Raw genomic sequence first — 24,176 nt, 5'->3', positions numbered from 1 at the left:
ATGACAGAAACATGGATTGAAAATAAATTAAGGGTTAATGACGGATCCTTGATACCCACACATAAGGAAAAAGCACAATCTTACTTCTATACAAAACTATCATGGCAAGGGAGAGAAGAACTACAGTGGGATGCTAGGCTAAAAAGCCTTGGATTTCTCACTCTGAAGGAATGTGATCAACAGCAATAAATATTGTAAGGATTAAATTAAAGGGAAGCACGGGAATGATCATGACTTTGGGTGTAACTGATTCCAACCCATCTCCAAGGGTGAGATTTTGCTACGGCAATTCTTTCAAGTTATCTAGGCCTAAATCTATTGGCATCTTGCACTATTTTTTCCACAAGGATTAGTGTAGGTATTATTTAATCAGGGGGCCATTTGCGATTTTGCTGGAAATTTGCTGTGTCATAGGTGCTTTTACTCCTGGACTATAATGTGCTGATGTGGAGCCTGCAAATGCAGCCGCTATTTTGTGATCTTAGCAATGCCAGCCTGAGGACAAAGCTGAATAGGACAGAAAATTACAGAGAAATATCTAGAGCTCAAATCAAACTATGTTCAAAGTCCACTTTACTTTTGGACTTAAGTAATGTGACCAATAAATACTTCCATTGTTTAAAGTAATTTGAATTGTGTTTTCTGTTACTTACAAATAAAAGCATCCTAAGTGATAAATCTGTCTGATAATTCTAAGAGGTTGAAAGACCCTGAACCTTATCAGAAGTAGTTTGGATTAAATAAAGAATTACTTCGAATAGCAGAGGATACACATCCAGAATTTATAATCCCAAAAGATGATTATAATTAAATGTACAAAGAAGGCTATGTTGTTATAGATTGGCATTCTTATTTTAGAGACCACAGTTAATAATAACTTTCAAAGTATCCCTAACCCCCAAGAAATTCCATGCAAATTTTTATGTGTATGCCTACATGTATATTACAAAGAGGAGAAGTTCCATGGACTTCCTCTGATTCTCAAAGGGGTCTGTGACTTCCAAAAAGGGTAAGACCCTCTGATTAAGATCATTTTATGGCTGACTTTTGGTATTCATATTAGACAAAGAGTAAGCATACTGCTAGAATTCCCCTGTCCATGAACAGGGCAGGGAAGTCACATTTAGGGAATATTAGAATTTTTACATTGCTTTTGTAATATCTAACCAGTTCCATTTATTGAACAAATATACTGTACTGTGTTAGGGTTGGATGCTCTGGATGTAGCATGTTGATGCATGAGATAGAGCGCCCATCCTTGTAATGTGACAAGGTATGTAGGGAAAATGAGAGCATATGATTTTAAAGCGAGGAGTAATAGAAGTCAACAAACACCTATGTTCTTATTTGACATCAATACAAAATTTGATTGCTTTTAGAATATGGTTATCTGGATATTTTGAGTGCCTATTAGTTGCCAGATGTGGTGCTGGGGGCTCTGCACTTGTTTTCTCCTTTCATTCTTATGATAAGGATTAGGAGTTGATGTTTATTATTTCTTTTTTATAGATATGGAACTGGAGGATCAGAGACATCAAGTCATTTATTTACCTAAGGCCACATTGCTGCTTATTAGTAGGGATAGTTTCAAACTTAGGTCTGTTTGACACCAAAGTCCATTTTTACTACCTTGTTATTGTCCCACTACCTTTATGTAATTCCTTTGGGATGTCTTTACTATCACAATAATGACATGTTAATTTATGATAATGATGAATGTCAACATAACTGTGCCTGTGTGCAGATTGGAAAAAGCCTTCTCTTCCTCAAGATGTGTTACTGTCAGCTACCCTCAAATATTTATAAAACATATTTAATTCTATAATGGCTTCAAGAGTATGCTGCCCCTTATATTGTGCAGTTACACTTTGCACATCTGGTTAGAGTTGCCCTGCGTGGGGACCAGGCTGTCCTTCATTAATTCTTCCTGCCCTTTACCATGTAGAGGAAAAATATTTTTCCTAACAAATCTTCCTCTTAAAAGAATTCTAATCCTCCTCTTAATTTTGGTGATGGTTTGTGATTTTTCTAACAAAAAGTGACTTCAAGTAATGAGATGAGTAACTTCTTCATGGGAAAAATTGAGATGTTTTATAAATCATTTCTGTAGATTATGTATTTTCCAAGTCTTAGAATTGTGAACTGAAATGTCTCTGATATCTGACTCGCAGAATTATGGAAATGTTTTTTATTATGTAATTTAGCCCTTTTGAACTTGACACTGAATATAACTTAAAATAACCCTTTACACAGTAGTTGAACATTTGTCATTGTCTCCCCTGAAGTGTTTTAATGTGGCTGACAGTGATGTCAGTAGGATTTTTTTCTTAATTTAAATTCTATTTACCTTTTCCCAATCTAAGCAAATTAAATGCACACGTATTAACTTTAAAATTGGCAGTAGAATTGTGCACAAAATATTAATTTGCCATATTAATGTCATGAAAGTCTCAATTTCTACCACTTAGTAAAGAACATATCCTCTAGACATCGTCTGCATATTGTTTATGGATTTTTAAAAAAGTTTTCTTTGAGTCTCTTTCTCAAATATAATTACTCTTTAGTCTGGACTGTAAATTCAGGGCTTTTGTTTTCCATTGGGGAGATCCTTACCTGAAGCCTAATACCACTATGGGCTAAGAGAAATAGAGAGGGCTGCTGCCTTTCAGTCCAAGAAATAAAGTGGGCATTTTGAGTGGGAGAGGAATTAGATGAAATGGTCTCTCCTCCCTCCCCCTCTCACGCTGCCACTTTTCATACCCTAATCACTAGAGGAAATGCTGTTTTCTTAAAAATAATAAGACTAGAGTAATATTAGGAGACACCGATGCACTTACAAAAAGGACATAAATGGACTGTTTGAAACACAATGCTTCTAGAATTTAGCAGCTAAGTTCATTCAATTCAGCAAATTTCACTCATAGGACTTGTTATTCAGTTGATATACTAGAGGAAATGGTTGAATCACATCTCACTCACCGACATCAGACATTTCGGGAACAGTGGCTGTGTAAACCTCCTTGGTGAATATTGGTTCGTTGTCATTGATGTCATGGATCTTGATGATGAATTCAGACTCGGGCTCCACGGGTCTCCCTGTTTTTCTGTTTATGGCCTGAGCTCGAAGGATGTAAACAGGTTTTTCTTCCCTGTCCAGCCTCTTGGTGGCCTGTATATCCCCTGTGTTTTCATTGATAATGAAGAGATCTCCTGCTCCATCTCCTGAAAGGATATATTTAAGTGATCCATCTCCTCTATCCTGGTCTGAATGTAACTAGTGTAGAAAAAAAAATTAAAGAAAGTAAAAGTCAAGCATGTGATCCTAAACTGTTTGTCTTTATGATGCAATGCTATGTTAACTTTCATTCAAGTCTTTCTAAGGGTTGCAGATTTTTTCTTTCACTGTTTACTTAAATCCTCAGTAGTAAATGCCATTCGTTAATGAACATGTTTCCTTATGATCACAGAGATTTCCAGAAGTGGAACAGAGCTTGGATAAAATTTAGTAATCCTGATTTTGAAGAATGGAAAACTAAAGGCCAGAGCAATAGTAAGATGCCCAAGGACATATAGGCCTGGCTGGAACGAAACTATTTTCACTACAGCTTTCAGATCTATTAATACACTCTCCCCCTCACTTTTATGTACACAGATACACTAGACAAGCAATATATTACTGAGAAAAGGATTTTGGTTTTTGAATCAGAGTGTACATTTTGCCTCTACACTTTGCTATCTTGGTGAATTTAGGGAAGCTAGTCAATCTTCTTGATTCTAATATGATGGAGATTATAGTCAATTTTCTAGGAAGACGTGAAATTTATTTAATGAAATTCAACTCAAAGTGTTTGAGAAACATCTTAAGTGCTGCCAGGGACAATGCCTTGAAACCATCCTGACTAGGTAATTTACAAGGTAAATTGGAATAAGATAAATTTACAAGATAAATTGGAAAAGAATATTTAACACACATTTTAGTTTAATATGGGAAAGGACCTTCTAAAAGATTAGATTGAATAGCCTGCCTTATGAAGCAGTGGGTTCTCTGTTCCTGAAGGTCATCAAGCAGAGGCTCTGATAAGATTAACAGCCAGTGAAATGGATCTGGGTAAAGGGTTTCGGTAATGAACATGAAGATACCACTGAAGTGAAGAGGGCCATCCTAACTTGGAAAAGTAGCCCATGGGTTACTTATCCTGAACTTTATATCCACTCTGTTGACTTCCCTATTGTTTCTTTAGTTCCCTTTTCCCCACCTCAGCCAAAGTTTAGGCAGTATCTCATAGGTCTTCCGATAACCTAACCCTATTCACAATTTTTTTCAAAAAGTGCTTTTTACCAACAGAACTGTTTTCAGATCTCAGTTGTAAGTATCAGCTACATACAAACAAGTTAGCTTTAATGGCTAGTAGGACCCCGTGGGGCCCTCCTGGGTACAAAAGCCCCTCTGTGCTTCCTGTTTCTTGTTTGTAGAGAAAGGCTTTAGTCTCCTAGGTCTTTCCTGAGTTCCAAAGAGCAGACTCAAGCAGTTACTAATTAGGTAAGTGAGGGAATGCAGAAACAAAGGAAAAGCAAATAGTTCAGTGATAAAACAGAGTCCTAGTTCCTCCTGAAGAGATATACACAACAATCTGACATATATTTTTGAGTTCTGCAGAAACTAAGCTCCCCCACACAAGGTAGAGGATGGTGATTACATGTTACCACAAGCATGCAGACCCCAGATTCAGAAGGTTGATGATTATGATTCCTGAAACATCACCCTGTTACCTCACCACCAACCAGTCAGAAGAAGGTCCATGAGCTGCAATCCTCATGCCAAATGTTGCCTTTGAAAACCCTTTCCTGAAAGCCATTGGGGAGTTTGGGTCTTTTGAGCATGAGCTGCCCATTCTCCTTGCTTGGTGCCTGCAATAAGCACTGTACTTTCCTTCATTACAACCTGGTGTCAGTAGATTGGCTTTGCTGTGCAGCAGGTGAGCAGACCCAAGTTCTGTTTGGCAACAATCTCTACCTTATTTCAACTCTGTCTAAGTGGAGTATAGGCTACGTTACAACAGTAATGGCAACAACAGCAGCAGGTAAACCATCTCTGTGTTCCCTTGACTGATACTGCATGGAATGTTCAGAGTAATGTCTACAAACACATTTGAAAATAGAATCTCAGGGGAAAAAGGGACTTAAAAAATATGTAACCCAGCCTTTCTAAAAGTATGTCCCATGGAATATCATTCACACAAAATGCTGAGGAAAAAGGGTTCTATGGCCCAATAATTTTGGGAAATACTTCATATTCTGCCTCTTTCTTAGAGTCACCCAGTGCCCATTAACTTAGGAAAGGCTGTGAGTACCTATAGTCCACAACTGTACTAAACATCATTTAATCTAGCTTTCCTGAACTTTCTTATGTAATGAATCCTTTTTGGGTGTGATCCGTATTGATATTCTCCAAAACAGTTTTCCAAGAAACTCATTTTGGGAAACATGAGCTAATTGAATCCATCACTGCAAGAGTCAAGAAAACTGAGGCTCCTATATGTAGTGTTTCCCAAATCACACAGCTCATGTGAGAGTCAGATTAAAACTTGAGTGCAAGAAGAGGCTTATAGATTATTCCGTGCAACCTTCTCATTTTGAGAGATACACCGTGTCTAATGCCACACAGCTACCACTAGTTAATAGCAGAGTTTGAGGAAGAGAATATTATTTATACAATTAGTGGCCTTGAAAGCAATTTGACAGAAATCATGCAAGATAAATGAGAACGGGGAGGAAATTGCTTAGAAGTGAGACAAACGCAATAAGAAATGTAAAACAAGAGCACTCCATGATTTGTGTAATGTGATATGCTAAGAAAACGTTGAAACCCTGATTACACAGAAAGAGTCACTGGGGAAAGTTTTAACTCTCCATCGTCAAATTCTAATGACTGAAGAGAGCTCTTAAAAAGCTATTTCATTAACTCATGAGTAATGAAACCAATGTCACTGCCCATTGGATCTGACTCTAGGGCAGCCATGGTCAGCAGCCTGGCACAGTGCCGGGGGCACCACACCAGGAGTCCCAAGTGTGGGCCTTGCTCATTCTTTCTCTCTCAATAGGACAGTCAATTAACTTCCAAGCCCTGGGATCCTTATCAGAAAATGAGGATAACTGAGCTACAGGACAAGGCTGTAGTGAAGCACTAAGAGACTATATACAAATACTATATACAAATACTATGAGACTAGATACAAATACTATTTTAATTCCTACATAAACATGCGAAAAAAGCATGTGTTTTGTAAATTATAAAGTGTCTTCCAAATTTAAGATATTGTTGCTATTATTAGCTCTTAGTTCACAATAAACAGGTTTTTGCTTTTGACTTTGAGAACTTTGTTCTGAGGACTTTGAAAACCCAATTTTACAAACACATGGTATCTCTAAGGTAACATCTGTTATCAAAAGCCAGTATTCTTCTATCAGGTGGCCATTGCTATCTTTCCACATGATTTATTATATTCTGCATTCCACTAGATTATAGACTCCCCTCAGCTGGTTCTTTCATCACTTTCAATATGTAGTTGTTGCACAATTAGTAGGTGAATACCACATTGGGTCACAAGATTTATTCAGGTAAAAGTACTCAGAAACTTATTTTTAGCTGTCAGGAGAGACTATTCCGATGACTTATATAACAAACACCAAGACAATATAAAAGGGCAGTGGAGATGCTAACTAAGAGCGTGAACAGGGATTGCTCTGCAGATCCCAATTCTGATTTATCACTATTTAAAAACTAGTGGGAATATGCATCTCTTCACTCAGGCATTGTATAATAATAAAACAATTTAACCTCATCCCCCTCCCAGTGCAGTGTCTGCATCTGATGGAGCGCACAGAATAGAAACCTCTAGAAGCCTTTGTGTGCTCTTTCCCCCCTCTGCTCCCCTTCCACTGAACTCCCCTGAGGCCAGTTCTTTTTTCTCTTCTTGGGGAAAAGAGGAAACATAAGACATCAGTGCAAGTGAAAGCGGTGGTGACAAGCAGACGTTAGGGGTTTATTGAGCTCTTAGATTTTAATTGGATTTTTTTCTTTTGTGATGTCATTCATCATGGCCACTGTAAAAGGCAGAAGTTAAACAACAACAAATAAAAGGTTGTAGGCTGCCCGAGGCATGTTTTTACTAATTTCAGTTTAATGTGGCTGTTCCATTAAGTTTAATCATCTGGTTCACTTTTAACGATTCACCATCAAGTAAAAATTATCCACTTCCCTCGGAAAGTCACATTTCATCTGGGGCTCGTAGGACTTTTTACTACTGTACCTGGAGCATTTTGTTGCAGAAGGAGCTCTTGGTCTTTGCTTGTTTTTCTGTTGACTTTTATCATTATTTTTTTAAGTGTAGCATCTTGACAAATAAATACAGGGATCTGGGGTTGTAGATATGGCCCCATTGCAAGCATCACCAAAGCAGTGCCAGTATCTTTGTACCTGCTACGTATGCCACATCCCAACTTGATTTTGTCTCTAATTCAAAGGTATAACACTAACTGAACAGATTTTTAGTGGTTTATGGAGCTAGTTAATGCTGCCCCATTTCCCCCATTCCCTATGTGTCACTGAGTCACTTGTCTTAAGTCAGTAACCAAACTGAATCTTCTAAGCATATGCATCGTTAAGACAAGAAAGCATAGTTTAAACAGAACGTTACCTACATGGCACATCTGGAAGTACCTACAACAGCCTGAAAGGGGCTTAGGGAAGGAATTATGTGATTGTTTTGCTGAAATAAAAAAATGGATTATGACTAATATGCTCATAGAGTGTAATGTGGCCCTTTAAGAAATGTAATGATTGCTAATCTGAGATGTTATAAGAATCAGAGAACAGCTGTGGTGAAAAGATGTTGTCTGATTGGGATTGAAGTGTAGAAACTGGAGTTACAGCAGAGAGAACACCTTTGTGCTAAATAGATTGAATATTATTTTAAACTGGGAAAATAAATTTACAATCAACTTAGGACAAATTGAAGCTTAACTGAATTCAATAGGTATATGTATATATGAGTGTGTATATACATACATCTCTCTACATAATGCATGTATACATAATGCTAATAAATATGCTTAATGTTGTAAAAATCGTGAAGAGCTTGTTAGGTAGAGTTTATGTCAGGAAGAAATTTCTTGAAGTACATGGCAGGGATTAGGAGTAGATTCTGTTTCAGAGATCATAGGGGTAGGTAAATAAAAATATCTTTTAATAAAATTTTATATTACATATTTTAATATGCTGTATTTAGATGTTAATGATTATTTTGAGTTAACTAATTTATATCTAATTTATATTTATATTTAATTTATTTTTTTTTACAAGTTAAAATGCTGATGGCAGCATATTTTTCTGGCAGGTTGTTGGAACTAGACATGCAAATTCTCAGGCCCCATCTACCTCCAGAATCAGAAACTCAAAGGGTGTTGCCCAGCAATCTGTGTTTTAAGAAGCCCTCCAGGTGATTCTGATGAGAGCTCAAGTTTGAGAATCACTGCCTTAACTAGTACAATCATAATGCATGCATGGTCTTGGGCAAGGGAAAGAAATGGGTATGTAGTAGTCGGGTAACCTTGGGGAACTTAGTTAGTTTCTCCAAGTCTTATTTCCCTCATCTACATAAGAATAATACCGATACTTAGTTTACAGGTAGGTTGCTCTGAAAATTAATAAAACAATGTATGTAAAATGCTTAACGGAAGGCCTAGCTCAGAGATATGCATCAATAAATTATTCTTACATCACAAACAGGAAGTATTCAGAAGGTGGATTTTGAAGGTGGAAACATTTGGGTCTGAATTCTGACTTTCCTATTAATCAACTAAATTAAGTTATCATAGTTTTCATAGGTCATCTTTAAGACAAAACTCAATTAACTTTGCCAGATATTCCTCTTCTACTTGTCCATTAAATGTGGATATTCCTTAGGCCTATGTCTTAGGTCCTTGTCTTTCCTCATTTCACATCCTCTCTCCAAATGAGATTATCTATTTTCATGGATTAAACTATTATCTCCGTGCCATTAATGTCCAAATCTCTATATAACCTCAGGACAGACATTTTCACGAGATACAGAGTCAAGGATACAGTGATTCCCAGGCAAGTCTCTTGGACAACTCACACTCAGTACTTCCCAGTTGACCTCATTACCTTCTCTCCCAAACCATTCTTCCTCTTGTATGTCCCATCTCTGTAAGGACCACCAGAGAGCCACCCTAGAACCTTCCTTCTGCCTCCATCTCCAAATTCATTAGGCCCCTAACTCCTGCCAATTCTACCTCTTACCTATATCTTGACTCACCGCCTACTTGTCTCCATTCCCAGTGGTGCCACCCTGGTCCAATTCACCACCATTTCTCTTTGACCTATTGCAATGAGGCTCTCTGAACACACACTCAGTCTTGCTTCCTTTCCATCTATTTTCCTTTCTGTGACTAGATGAACTTAAAAAACACCATCAACAACTTTCAAGATACCACTCTTTTCTAACTGAATCCTTCAGTGTTTTCTCTTTACTCTTGGGATAAGGCCCCCAGCCCCACTCAGCATGGCCTCCAAAGTCCACCACAGTCTCTGCCCCTCTCTTTAGCTTCATCAGCCATCATTCTCTCCTTGACACTCTTTGTTCTAGTGTACTGTACATATTGCAGTTTGTGAAGATACATTAGACTCTTTCATATCTAGGCCTCCTTGCATGTGGTCCCCTTGGTGTAAAGTCCTTTTGAACACCTTCACCTGGTTAATCCAATTCATACATCAGGTCTTTGTAATCTTGATTTCCTCAGGGAAGTTCTCCCTGAGCTGCTAGTCTAAGTTATAGCCTCCTGTTCTACACTCCCAATTTCTTCCCCAGTTAGCCATCAGCACATTCTCAATTTTTTTTTTTTTTTTTGAGAATTTCACAGCTGTTTTCATGTTTCAGTCAGCAAACAGCTAGATTGCAAATTTCATGATAAAAAAAGCATCAAGCCTGTCTGGTTCACTTCCGCATTCTCAGCACCCAACATATTGGCACATTATGGATATTCGATAATTAATGATTGCAAAGAAAGAATGCATGAATGTTATAAAGATAAAATTGGATAAAATATCAGTAATCAATGAAGGTTTCTGGAACATAGAAGGTAATCAATAAATCTTAGTGTCCTCCACCCCCTTTCTCACTTGATTTTAGGATAATTCTATGTATCAAGAATACATGTTCCTGAAGTTGCCAGATAATTTAGCAATTACGACCAAACAAACACTAAGCACATTGTCTAATCTGAGCAGTCAGAGAGGAATTCAAGTTATCACCTCAGATATAAACAATTTTCTTTAATAACCAATTAAACCTCAATAATAAAGCCAACCTGTATTGGATTTGTTGAAAAGAGCAGATGTTATAAGTACCTTGACCATTATAAGTGCCGGGACAGAAGTCATCTGTTAAGGGTGAAGAAGTTTCAAGAATGAAGCTGATGGAAAATGAATGGAAAATTCTCCATTTCACAGAAACATTGTTCCATTAAAATATAGTTTAACTGTCAACCAAGACCATTTAAAAACACTTTATTGGCCTGAAGAGCTGCATAAGGCAATGAATAAAAAACACCTAATACCTGCCTTCTATACCTTTGCAAATTAGGCTTGGAAATACTTACCCATACATAAAAGAAAGCAAATAAAAGCAGAAATTAGACACTTTGGTATTCTTATTAAGTATTAGTTAGGAATAACAAGGTAAAGGAAACGCTAGAGAACAATACAGAGGGAACCTGTGCGTTGGAAAAGGTGGAGTCAGGGGACATGTTAGCTCTTTGGTGGTTTAGGAAGACTTCTTGGAAAAGGTTGGATCACCGAGGGGAGAAAAATGGCTTGGCACCAGCATGAGCACGTGGCATGGTTTCAAGACTCTGTGTGGGAGAAAATCAGAGGAGGCCTTGAGTATGTGCCTGGAGTAATAAAAGCAATAAAGTCAGCTAAAATAGAAGCGTCCTTCCCTTGAGGTGCAGGGTCACATATTTTCTCACACTGCATTCAGATGTGCAGGGGAAGATGCAGCTTCCTTATTATTTCTTTCTTTTTTAAAATAGCTTATCCCTCAAGCTCTAATCCCATTGAGTATTAGGAACTTGATATTAGGTTGAATATTCAGTCAATATTCAGTAATTTAGTGCAGTCCAATAAAATCTGCCTGATTCAATAATACAGTCTCTTTAGATAACTATTTTAATTAAATCCCAGTCTTTCTGGTTTTTGCTTTTTCTCTTTGCCCCTGATTCATTCCAAGATGACATCTGGGTGTATGAAGAGGAGAGACCCACATGGCACAAATCAGAGGGACATTCGGGGCTTTTGGAGCTAAGGGCAGTCCTGTACTGCCTCTGGTCTGCTGGTCTCTAGACAACAGCTCTCATCCATTACTTTCCTCAGGGGCATCTATGGTTTTGGCAAGTGGAATCATGATCTCAGCTCTCCAGGGTCCAAGGTGACTAGCCCCACCCTGCCTGCCTCCTTGGTATCACATACCCCCTGATGTCTGAGTATCACTCCTCCATTGCCCTTGGCAAATGTGGACTTAGCCACAGGGTTGCTTTGTCCTTGGTAGGTACCATCAAAGAGATCATCCACCCTTTTCTTGCCCTGGAGAAGCCCAGGAGCTAAAAGGAGCTTCTCCTCCACCACATGATTGCCTCAAAGGGAAACGGGCAAAAACCCACTCTGTTTTCACCTTTATCCACAAACTTGCCACTGCTTCCCACTGCCCCCTTTTCCAGACTTCAGATACACTGTCTCAGGGAAGTAGAAATGACTTTAGATACACACAGGGCTGTGTGTTTTTGTGTTTAATAGCTAGGAATGTGAAATCCCTCCCTCAGTTTCAGGAATACTCCACCACTTAAGTTTTGGTGGGAGGAAGAGCCAATTCCCACCATAAAAACTGAGAAGATAACTGGGGGGTAAGAATGACCAATAGCCCAGAGCCTGGCACCAATAACTTTTGGTAACTACATTTATAAATGGGATTCGTAAGTTTTATTCGAATTGGCCAGGCTCATCTCTTGATATGTTAAATGGGCTCTAAAAGAATCAGGACAATCTCTTTTCCTCTGACAAAACCTAGGATCAGGCTACCTCCATCTCCCATGTTCTTTTTCGATTATACTGTGTTGCCTCTTATCATGACCAGAAAACATTATATCCTTCTATATAATATAAATAATTTGATTGATTTTTATTTATTTTATTTTTTATTTTTTATTTTTTAACATCTTTATTGGAGTATAATTGCTTTACAATGGTGTGTTAGTTTCTGCTTTGATTGATTTTTAGAACAGTGTAAATATTTTATCTTTAAAGCTTTCTCTTATATGATCAGTCATTTGGCAATGGGTCTGTCTGGAATTTGGGAAAATAATAATAGCAGACATTTATGAAGCCCATACTATGGGCCAGGAAATTTGCTGCTGTTACGCAGATTATATAATTTGTTACTCATTATGACCCTCTTCCTATCACCTCAACTGTTGAGGAAACTGAGGCAAGGTAAGAGTTTAGTAACTTCTCAGCATCATACAACCAATGGGAGAAGGACTTGAGTCCAGGCATTCTGACACCACAGTCTAGTCTGTTAACTGCAACATAAATATTTTCTCTGGAGATATTTACATTCAGTTCTATGACATTCATTAAAGGTTTATCCTGTACCAAACAATATTTTAAGTGCTGAGTTACAAAGATCTATCTAATTCAGGATTTTTTGACCTCTGCACTATTAACATTTTGGGCTGGGTAACTCTATTCTGTGTATTATAAGATGTTTAGCAGCATCCCTGGCCCCTACCCACTAGATACCTGTAGCACCTTTCAAGTTGTGACCACTAAAAATGTCTCCAGACGTTGCCAAATGTCCCCTGGGAGGCAAATTACCCTCCTTTGAGAACCACTGATTGAATCCTATATCTATCTATCTATCATCTATCTATCAATATCATCTACCTATCATCTATCTATCTATCATCTATGTACCTATCATCTATCTAATCTATCCTTCCATCTTTTTTTCCTCATTGCGTACCTTGTAACTTTAAAAATACGTTCATATAATACCGTAAAGTGTTCTGCATTTGCAGAGATTCCACATGACCCCACTCAATTCAATCTTTTATCTTTGTTAGATTTAATAAGCACTGAAACAGACCTTGTGTTATATGAAGGAGAATTTTTCACAAAACTGCTAAAAGCAAGAGAATTTTAAATGTAAACTCAGAAGAAATGTATTAATTCCTTTGACATTTATCCTTTACACTCAATACCTTGAATTTAATGTCAAAAGTACCAGAGTAACTATTAAACGAACAACTCTTTAGTGGTATAGTAGTTGTGGTAAGCAGAATAATGGCTCTCCCAAAGATATTCATGTCCTAATTCCCAGAACCAATGACTATGTTACCTTACATGGCAAAAAAGACTTTACAGGTGTGATTAAGATAAAGATTTTGAAGTAGTGAGACTGGCTTGGATTAACCACATGAGCCCAATGTAATCACCAGGGTCCTTATAAGGGAAGGAAGTAGGGGAGAGCTGGAGTCAAAGAAGGAAATGTGACGATGGAGCAGAGGTCAGAGAGAGAGACTGAGAGAGAGAGGGATTTGAAGATGCTATGCTGTTGTCTTTGGTGGAAGTGACCATGAACCAGGGAAGGTAGTCAGCCTCTAGAAGCTCGAAAAGACAAGGAAACGGCTCCTCCCCTACAGCCTCCAGAAAGACACCTTGCGGCACCTTGATTTTAACCTAGCGAAACCCATTTCAGACTTTTGACCTCCAAAGCTATAAGATAATAAACTTGTACTATTTTAAGCCACTAAGTTTGTGGTAATTCATTACAGCAGCAATAGGAAACTAAGGTATGTTTTTTTGTTTTTGAGGGAGGAGGATCTTAGTTCCCTGACCAGGGATCAAACTCGGGGCCATGGCAGTGAAAGTGCCGAGTCCTAACCACTGGACCGCCAGGGAAGTCCCACTAACGTAGTTCTTTATCTTTGGAATTCAAGGTGAGCTGGAACTGCATGTGGTCCTTCAAGAATTTCAGTGAAGGAAGCAGAAAACTAACACTTGGTGAACACTTACTATGTGTTAGGTACTGCAGGAATGCTTTGTTTGTGAATCAATAATACTCATAATGACTCCAGGAAATAAGCTTTATTTTCTCCACTTTTTTCAGAGAAACTGAGGTTAGGGAGGTTAAGTAACTTATCCAAAGTTAAGAGCAGAGCCAGGGAGGTTACCAAGATCTGCCTGACTCCAAAGTCTGTTCATTCACATCAGAGAACACTACCAAAAAGCAGTCCCTGCCATGATTATAAACGTTTCTGGATTCATTATATTATTATATTAGACCCCAGGCTAAATTATTTGTAAATTCTATTGGCACAAATGATACAAATTGTAATAGATGTTATTGTTCATTTGGGATTTATCAATTAAACAAATGCATTTTGGTTTATTCACTGCATGAAGTTATTTCCCCAAAAAGGCATTGTTTACTGCCTTTTGCTTGGCTCTGGAAGTCCAAGGTCTTTGGCAGACTGAGACATTAGTCTGAGCTCCTGCTTAGTCTAACATTTTCATTTTAAAAAAGCCAGTGGTAAATCAAGCTGAGAGCCAGATATCCAGTCAAAAATTGATTTAGTAAGGCATTGTAACTCACCAATTACAATCCTACTTTTTGCGTTATAATGTAATCTCTTCAGCAATTATCAAATCTAAGGACACACACACACACACACACACACACACACACACACACACACTCCCCCTGCCTCCTCTCTCTTTCTCTCTGACAAACACACTTTGGAAGAAAATATTAATGGATAAATGCAGACATCTGAGACATGATGATTCAAGCAGCAGACATTTTAAAAAAATTATGCTCCTCACTAGTTAATGGACTTTTCCCCAAATGTGTTTTTCTTCAAAGGTAAAAAACATATTGGATATAATATTCTTCTGTAGATTCTTACTTAGAATCTAAAAAGTTAAAGCCATATCTTTATAAAACAAGTAGTTTGCTTTAGGGAGAGAATATTTCTCATTCAAATTCATAACTCTCAAGCATCCTGTACATGTCCAATAAATGATGATTAAACTGAATTCTGTAACCCACTCATACACTCAAGGAAATAATGGTGAGCAATTCTAGGAGAAATGATTATGAGTTCATTAATTAGTTTTTAGTTTTATTGCATGGGAACAGCTTATAAATTTTTAAATAATTTGAACAGCTTTGTTTTTTGTTTTTGTTTTTTCTTTAAGGGAATAACTGGGAAACAATCAGTGAAGAGAAATGTGTGCTGTCTGGATGGCCATGCTAGGGAAAGTGTTCTCGTGGTGATGTTAGTTCCCTAAATTCAAGTGCTCCAATTCCTAAGCCCTATGCTACTCTTCCATTGCCCACCATGCCTGAAATACTCTCTACTACTTGAACATGGTAATAATGTGGTATAAGGGAAGAGTATTAGACTAAACCATGTCAAAAAGCATGGACTTCAGCTTCAACTTTGGCACTCTGCTGGCAATGGCACTGTGGTCTCTTAACCCCTCTGGGACTCTGTTTCCTTACACCCAAAAGGACTGAATTCTGCTCAACTGAAAGAGTGCTTAGACAGATCATGAGGAATGCTTGTACACATGAAAACACTTTATAAACTGTAGTACTTGATAAAATGTGGAAAAATATTATCACTGCTCCTATCTCATTGCAAATTTTCTGCAATAAAACTCTGCTAAAAAACAATCTAAGATGCCTCTTCACCTGCCAGGGGATGATTTCCCTTGTGTTGTGTTTTCTGTTCTGTCCCTCCCCATCCAGCACCCTCTCCTTCTTTGAAGTTACTCGATGGTTTGAATTGCAGTAAAGATTCTGACTGTCTCATTATCGTTTTAAAACTCAAGTAAGTGATGTCTAGACTGTTGAAAAGGAGATAAAACTGAATAAAGTACTGCCACTGAAGTCTACCCAAGTCACTTCATTTTCTTGATTTGATTTTAAAACAATATTTCCCTTTAAGAGGCAGGTAGATTGGTAATTACCAAGATCATAGCTTTCACACAAGGTAAACGATTCCCCCCTTTTGTTCTTTTTACAGAATACACACAGTTGGGAGGGTAGATAGAACACTCAAGATACAAATGGATGATAAAGTAATTTCTTATACTCCACTCTACCTTATTGATTTCTTTTTAAAAAATTTTAAACACTTTTATTTAGCAATAATCTCAAACTTAGAGAAGATGCAAATATAAAAATTGCTTTACTTGATTTTTAAAGGGAAAGTTTGCTTCCTAGAGGGTATTTATCTTCATTGGAAAACCAAAAAAGAAACCCTAGGATATAGATTAAGTAAATGAGCCAGATTCTTATGCTTCACGATTTATGAAAAGAAAACAATAAAGCATGCTAAAGTTTTGCATAACTGTTTTAAAGCAAAACTTTCTTTGCGTCTCCTCTTTCATGTTCAATTCTGAATTGTACTCATAATATAAACAGTAGAAAGAGTTAAGATGTGATTATTTTCCAGAAATGATCATATTTCTTGAGAGAACTCAAAATATGTTGATTAGAAGAATATATAGTTGGTACAAAAAGAATTAGTCGTTATATAGAATTTTTCTCTCTCTGTGTTATCCCATTTTTCTGTACAGTTGATTTTTTTGTGAATCATTGCAATCAACATGCTCAGGTCTTAAATAATTTCTCTTTTACTGAGCACTTGAATTATCTGCGCAGTGTAGCTTAGGAATTTTAAGAAAAAAATTTGTTTTCTATTAATGAACTCTGGCTTTTTCTCATTTTGTTTCAAACTTTCTTCTACTGAGATCCTAAATAATGTCTGATTTTTCATTTGTAAAAGTCTTAAAGGAACCAACTTTTATGATATGATATTATTTGTTATATATTTTCATTTTTATCTTTCCTGTTAGTTTATGCACATACAACTGTGTTATCTTTAATTTCTCTGGTTTGCACTAAGGAAGCTTGAGTTTTCTGCTATTATATCATAAAATACCTATGTCATTTTGATGTGAAATTTCCAGAGGTAGTTTCTGTGGAAAGACTTTCATGATGATTTGGTGTATATGTTTACTATCTAATATATCCTTGAACTTTAAAGACTAGATTTTCAGTTGTCAACAACACAAAACACTATCGATGATATCCATATCAAATCATCCACATCAATAAATTGGGAGGCAGCTTTTAGATAACACAGTAGTTTTTTATCTTTTGTGGTCACTGCAGTTTAATTGAAGTAATATTTGACTGTTTGCAATGTGCAAAATCTGTGCTAGATATCTTTAAGTATAAAAGTATGAGTGAGGTGTAGTCTAGGGTCCTGCAGAGTTTATAAAGATATAAGTATTCAAAGGTTTAAATTCAATATCTAAAGTACTAATTTGAAAGACCAGACCTAGGACCCAATATAAAAGAGTACTCAGTAAGGTCAAAGTTTAACCTTAAACAAGGAATTAATTATTTTGCTCTTAAAAAATGTAATTAAACAATTAAATCAAAAGTAATTTTCCCACAATAATAAACTTTGGTGCAATAATATAAGGATCTCATGATATTAAATCCCACTTAACAACTTAACTATGATAATTCCAATTTAAAACATTATTATACCCTAAGTGCGATAGTCATTTTTTTTTTTTTTTTTTAAATGGGACAGTCTGCCTCATAGGAATGTAAGGCTTCAGTGAGATAAGCCAGGTAAAGTGCTTAGGATAGCGCCTAACAGAGTTTACTTTTTTTTTTTTTTAATTAATTAATTTATTTATTTATGGCTGTGTTGGGTCTTCGTTTCTGTGCTAGGGCTTTCTCTAGTTGTGGCAAGCGGGGGCCAATCTTCATCGCGGTGCGCGGGCCTCTCACTATCGCGGCCTCTCTTGTTGCGGAGCACAGGCTCCAGACGCACAGGCTCAGCAATTGTGGCTCACGGGCCCAGTTGCTCCGCGGCACGTGGGATCCTCCCAGACCAGGTCTCGAACCCGTGTCCCCTGCACTGGCAGGCAGACTCTCAACCACTGCACCACCAGGGAAGCCCCGCGATAGTCATTTTTGATTGTTAGATGCATTGAAGTTTTATTGAAAATATAACAAGACCTAACCAGACTCTTAACATTTCACAGTAGTTTAAATATTCAATAATATAAACTCCAAATTGTGGTGTTAAGTAATGATGTTTTAAAATGAAATGATAAATAGCCTTAATAGGAGGATCTATAAAAGTTACCAGGATCATCAAAGTATATAAAGTATAGTGATCATTTTATTTTTAGTTTGGTTGGGATAATAAAGAAGACTTTGTACTGTTATATATACTTGGCCCTCTGAATTGCTGGTGATGAGTTGTGTTTGCAGCTGCCTTAGCTGCTTTGGCACCATCTTCTGGCCCATAATACTTGACTTCAGAGAATGAGACTGAACATCAGTGGAATCATCAACTGGGCACTTTTGGTTCATCCTTCTCTTCACCTTTCCTGTTTTCTGAAGATGCACTTGATAGTAGGATGCCTTCCCTCCTTATTCTGGTCTTCCCTTAGTACCTCACTAGTGAGTACCATATGCTGACCCCATTCTAAGCTCTTTCTCGTATTAACTTAATTAATTCTCACCTCAACAACTTTATTACTCCCCTCATTTAACAGCTGAAGAAATGGAGAGCAGAGAGAGGTTAAATAACTTGCCCAATATTACCCAGGTAGTCACAGTGTAGCTGAGGCTCAAACATAGGCAGGCTGCCCATGCTATTAACTTTATAGTCTCTGGTGAATAATTGTTGAATGAATGAAAGCCATTTTCTCTCCAAACCTATTTGAAAATGCCATAGCTGAGATAAATTCTTCAACTGCCTTCTTAACTCCAATCTCTGTTCCCTCTAGTCAGCATTAAATCCCACATCCAGACTGATATTTCAGGCTTTTTGTTATGCTTTCATTACTGCCCTCAGGTCTTCTGAAACACACCAATTCACCTAAAATATTTATCCATGTATCTCACACATGTATACATTTTAATCTTTTAAAGTGCCTCCCTTTTCTTGTGCATATGTGTTCTCTGTGAATAGAAAACTGGAAGAAACTATAAATATTTTTCCTGTTAAACATTTTGGCATGCTGCTTTTCTTCTTATTCCAGGCTGCATAATTTCAAATTTGATTCCTCACATTGACCTTTGAGAATAGCTGTTGTTATTTTTACTTACTTATCAATAATGGCAATAAGAAAAAAACCTCTAACTCTTTTATGGAGAATTCTGTACTTTCTTTCAATATCTTCTTCAATTCTAGATGGAAAGATAGGTATTCAAAGAATATTGATATATTTAGCATGCTCATGAGGATATGATATATATGATGTATGTATCAAAATATGATGACAATGTATATTACATTATCATCTTAACAACTGGCAACATAAAAACTTGTAGGAAGGTGAAGCTTGCTAACAGCAGCCTACATCTATACAAAAAGAGTTGAATCCTTGAGGTTCCAATGATACATTAACATCTAAACATAATCTCTAAATTTGATGAAGGTTGTTAAAGGCAGAACCCCTTCCAAAAACCCATTTATTTTTGGTAGAAAAGGGTAGAATATTAGAAAGACAGCTTTTAATTTTGACTAGAGGTAGGGCACTCTAAAAAGTTAAATTTATAATTCTTGTTACAATATATTCTTAGTTTCTCATATTTAAAATAATGTACTAATTCACATCAATGGAAATGAAGAAAATCAGTGGTTTAAGAATATTTTGACCATTGACTGACAATATGTCAGGGATTTTTAACTGATTTTTGAAATGAGTCAATCAAAATGATAATTAGGGATTTTGATTTTAAAAGACATGTAAACTGGGATGTTGGCATTCTGTATATTTATATTCCCATTCTGCTAGGGTGGACCCATACATGACAAAAAATGAAGAACTCTGGTGCAAATCAAATATTTACATGGTTTCATAAACAAATTAAGGTGATGAGTAAAGAAATACTTAACAATGTCCATAGGTTAGATTCTGGCGGGTTTGTTATAACGAGCATGCAGAGTCTCTATAACCTTCTGACAGCCTTTAGCTCTGTTTGGCTTGTGGAGCACGGAGGCAAAATAACTCAGTGGGAATGGAAAGGATTTGAACCTTTAACTCTCTTTTGTTCAACTTGACTTTAACTCTCTTTTGTTCAACATTTTTTTCAGCAAATTGAATTATAAGCAGAGGATATAGGAGTCCACAGGCATAATAACATGGAAGTTGGAGGATTTGGGATTGGGTCCTTGTTTGGCTTTCTATACCTTACTCCGCTTGTGTGACCCAGGTAGCCAAACAGTGCCTTTGGGTTTATGACCAAGGTCAGACATTCTAACTCTTCTGCTCTCCATGTGAGTGACTGCAGAGAGGGAGGTTTAAGACTCTGAGAGAGAACTGCTGTTACACAGGACATTTTCTTAAGCATAAAATAGCAAATTGAAGCTTTTGTCATAAAGAAAGTGAAATCAGTTGGCCGACAGTGGAAACAAAATCAGCATTAGCGCCAGTTATTGACAGTTGGGAAGTTACTTCCTTAAACATTTTTTAAAAGTACGTTCAAGGAGCAAGTGAAGGCACGTTCTCTTAAATACACTAACCAGTTGAAATATGAAAATGTTAAATGTCTGAGCATTAAATTTAAATGATGAAGAAGAGAGATGTGCCCGAGGCACTTGTCCTGACACAGGGAGAAAAGATTATTGCAGGTGACTGAATCAGAACAGAAGTTTAGAGAAGGTTATCAAGGGAAATAAAAAGAAAAGTGACTTTTTCATCATGATGACCAGAAACACCACTAATTGAATATCTAATTTTAAAATGCTGACCTATAACTATTTTGAATAACACTGATGTGTTCTGGAAATTAAAACAAGAAAAATTAAAAAGAATGCATGGAACAATAATGCAACACATCTGTGTAGCTCTTTAAAAGTAGTCTCTAAAATTTTTTTCTGTTTCTCTCTACCCTTGGGTTTCACACAGCAGGTCCTCAGTAGGTATTTGTGGTATTGAGTTGAATGCAATCATTGAATGCCAAAGCATATTCTAGGACTGTTTCTTCATTTGTGCCTCAAAATGTCTCTGTGAAGTAGTGGATGCACAGGGTAGGGGATATAACTGAGTACTTGTGAGGTCAGACAGAGGTCGACTGCCAGGTTCTAGCAGTCTGAGATCTTGGGCTAAAGTACTGGCCCAATCTGAGCCTTAGTTTACTCCTCTGTAAAACAGGGATTACAGCGGAACCCTCACTGGTGAGGATACATTGCAATAGTACACCTGAAGCACTTAGCAGAGTGTCTGGAACAAAACAATACTCAGTAAGTGTTAGCTATGAAGATGCTTTAATCTGATGCTCCTGTTTAAGCAGCAGTGGTTAATTAGTCTCTGAATCACCTTAGGAGGTCTCTACTCCTAAGTTTATGCTCTTTAAAAAAAAAAAAAGGAATAAAAGAAAGCAATCTTTTAATGACAGCATCTTTTAAATGGTCTTTCAGATGAATAAAATATTGCTTTATGTTGACTGAATTTGGATTACGTAATTAGGAACAAATAATTGTTCATTCCTAATTTTAAAGGTGTATATGGCTGACAACTTTTATTTTTATGGGCTGTTAAAACATTACTGTCTAATTATCCGACGACTAGTGGCTCATTGAATTGGGTAGACATTAACAACTCAAGAGAAAGGCATATTAGGAGGACCTGTACATTAGAGCATCAAAGAGAACCCAAATTTTCATGATATTTTAAAAAGCACAGCATATCAATTTTTGGAAAAATTCCCCCAAGAAAACCATCACCAAGATGGCAGAGTAGAAGGATGTGCTCTCACTCCCTCTTGCGAGAACACCAGAATCACAACTAACTGCTGAACAGTCATCGACAGGAAGACACTGGAACTCACCAAAAAAGATACCCCACATCCAAAGACAAAGGAGAACCCACAATGAGATGGTAGGAGGGGCGCAATCACAATAAAATCAAATCCCATAACTGCTGGGTGGGTGACTCACAAACTGGAGAACACTTATACTACAGAAGTCCACCCACTGGAGTGAAGGTTCTGAGCCCCACGTCAGGCTGCCCAATCTGGGGGTCCGGCAACGGGAGGAGGAATTCCTAGAGAATCAGACTTTGAAGGCTAGCGGGATTTGATTGCAGGACTTCAACTGGACTGGGGGAAACAGAGACTCCACTCTTCGAGGGCACACAAAAAGTAGAGTGTGCATCAGGACCCAGGGGAAGGAGCAGTGACCCCATAGGAGACTGAGCCAGACATACCTGCTAGTGTTGGAGGGTCTCCTGCAGAGGCAGGGGGTGGCTGTGTCTCACTGTGAAGACAAGGACACTGGCAGCAGAAGTTCTGGGAAGTATTCCTTGGGGTGAGCCCTCCCAGAGTCGACCATTAGCCCCACCAAAGAGCCGGGTAGGCTCCAGTGTTGGGTTGCCTCAGGCCAAACAACCAACAGGGAGGGAACCCAGCCCCACCCATCAGGAGACAAGCGGATTAAAGTTTTACTGAGCTCTGCCCACCAGAGCAACAGCCAGCTCTACCCACCACCAGTCCCTCCCATCAGGAAACTTGCACAAGCCTCTTAGATAGCCTCATCCACCAGAGGGCAGACAGCAGAAGCAAGAAGAACTACAATCCTGCAGCCTGTGGAACAAAAACCACATTCACAGAAAGATAGACAAGATGAAAAGGCAGAGGGCTATGTACCAGATGAAGGAACAAGATAAAACCCGAGAAAAACAACTAAATGAAATGGAGATAGGCATAGGCAATCCTCCAGAAAAAGAATTCAGAATAATGATAGTCAAGATGATCCAGGACCTCAGAGAAAGAATGGAGGCAAAGATCGAGAAGATGCAAGAAATGTTTAACAAAGACCTAGAAGAATTAAAGAACAAACAAACAGGGATGAACAATACAATAACTGAAATGAAAACTACACTAGAAGGAATCAATAGCAGAATAACTGAGGCAGAAGAATGGATAAGTGACCTGGAAGACAGAATGGTGGAATTCATTGCTGTGGAACAGAATAAAGAAAAAAGAATGAAAAGAAATGAAGACAGTCTAAGAGACCTCTGGGACAACATTAAATGCAACAACATTCGCGTTATAGGGGTCCCAGAAGGAGAAGAGAGAGAGAAAGGACCAGAGAAAATATTTGAAGAGACTACAGTCGAAAACTTCCCTAACATGGGAAAGGAAATAGCCACCCAAGTCCAGGAAGCGCAGAGAGTCCCATACAGGATAAACCCAAGGAGAAACACGCCAAGACACATAGTAATCAAAGTGGCAAAAATTAAAGACAAAGAAAAATTATTGAAAGCAGCAAGGGAAAAATGACAAATAACATACAAGGGAACTCCCATAAGGTTAACAACTGATTTCTCAGCAGAAACTCTACAAGCCAGAAGGGAGTGGCATGATATATTTAAAGTGATGTAAGGGAAGAACCTACAACCAAGATTACTCTACCCAACAAGGATCTTGTTCAGATTTGATGGAGAAATCAAAAGCTTTACAGACAAACAAAAGCTAAGAGAATTCAGCACCACCAAACCAGCTCTACAACAAATGCTAAAGGAACTTCTCTAAGTGGGAAACACAAGAGAAGAAAAGGACCTACAAAAACAAACCCAAAACAATTAAGAAAATGGTAATAGGAACATACATATCAATAATTACCTTAAACGTGAATGGATTAAATGCTCAAACCAAAAGACACAGGCTTGCTGAATGGATACAAAAACAAGACCCATATATATGCTGTCTACAAGAGACTCACTTCAGACCTAGAAACACATACAGACTGAAAGTGAGGGGATGGAAAAAGATATTCCATGCAAATGGAAATCAAAAGAAAGCTGGAGTAGCTATACTCATATCAGATAAAATAGACTTTAAAATAAAGAATGTTACAAGAGACAAGACCAGGAAGGACACTACATAATGATCAAGGGATCAATCCAAGAAGAAGATATGACAATTATAAATATATATGCACCCAACATAGGAGCACCTCAATACATAAGGCAACTGCTAACAGCTATAAAA

The 24,176-nt window shown here is 37.6% G+C and overlaps 1 protein-coding gene across 2 annotated transcripts in view; it reads right to left on the bottom strand.

The window, feature by feature from the left end:
* Positions 1 to 24,176, bottom strand: part of CDH6 (cadherin 6) — a 126,162-nt gene that overhangs the window by 23,344 nt on the left and 78,642 nt on the right. For both annotated transcript variants that reach the window (XM_068535178.1, XM_068535179.1), the window contains exon 3: positions 2,980 to 3,274. In XM_068535178.1, the coding sequence (XP_068391279.1) occupies positions 2,980 to 3,274 (295 nt within the window). The remainder of the gene's footprint in view (positions 1 to 2,979; positions 3,275 to 24,176) is intronic.

Source organism: Eschrichtius robustus, chromosome 2 (assembly GCF_028021215.1).
Source record: "Eschrichtius robustus isolate mEscRob2 chromosome 2, mEscRob2.pri, whole genome shotgun sequence".
Lineage (NCBI taxonomy): Eukaryota > Metazoa > Chordata > Mammalia > Artiodactyla > Eschrichtiidae > Eschrichtius > Eschrichtius robustus.
This window is presented reverse-complemented; position numbering and strand designations above follow the sequence as displayed.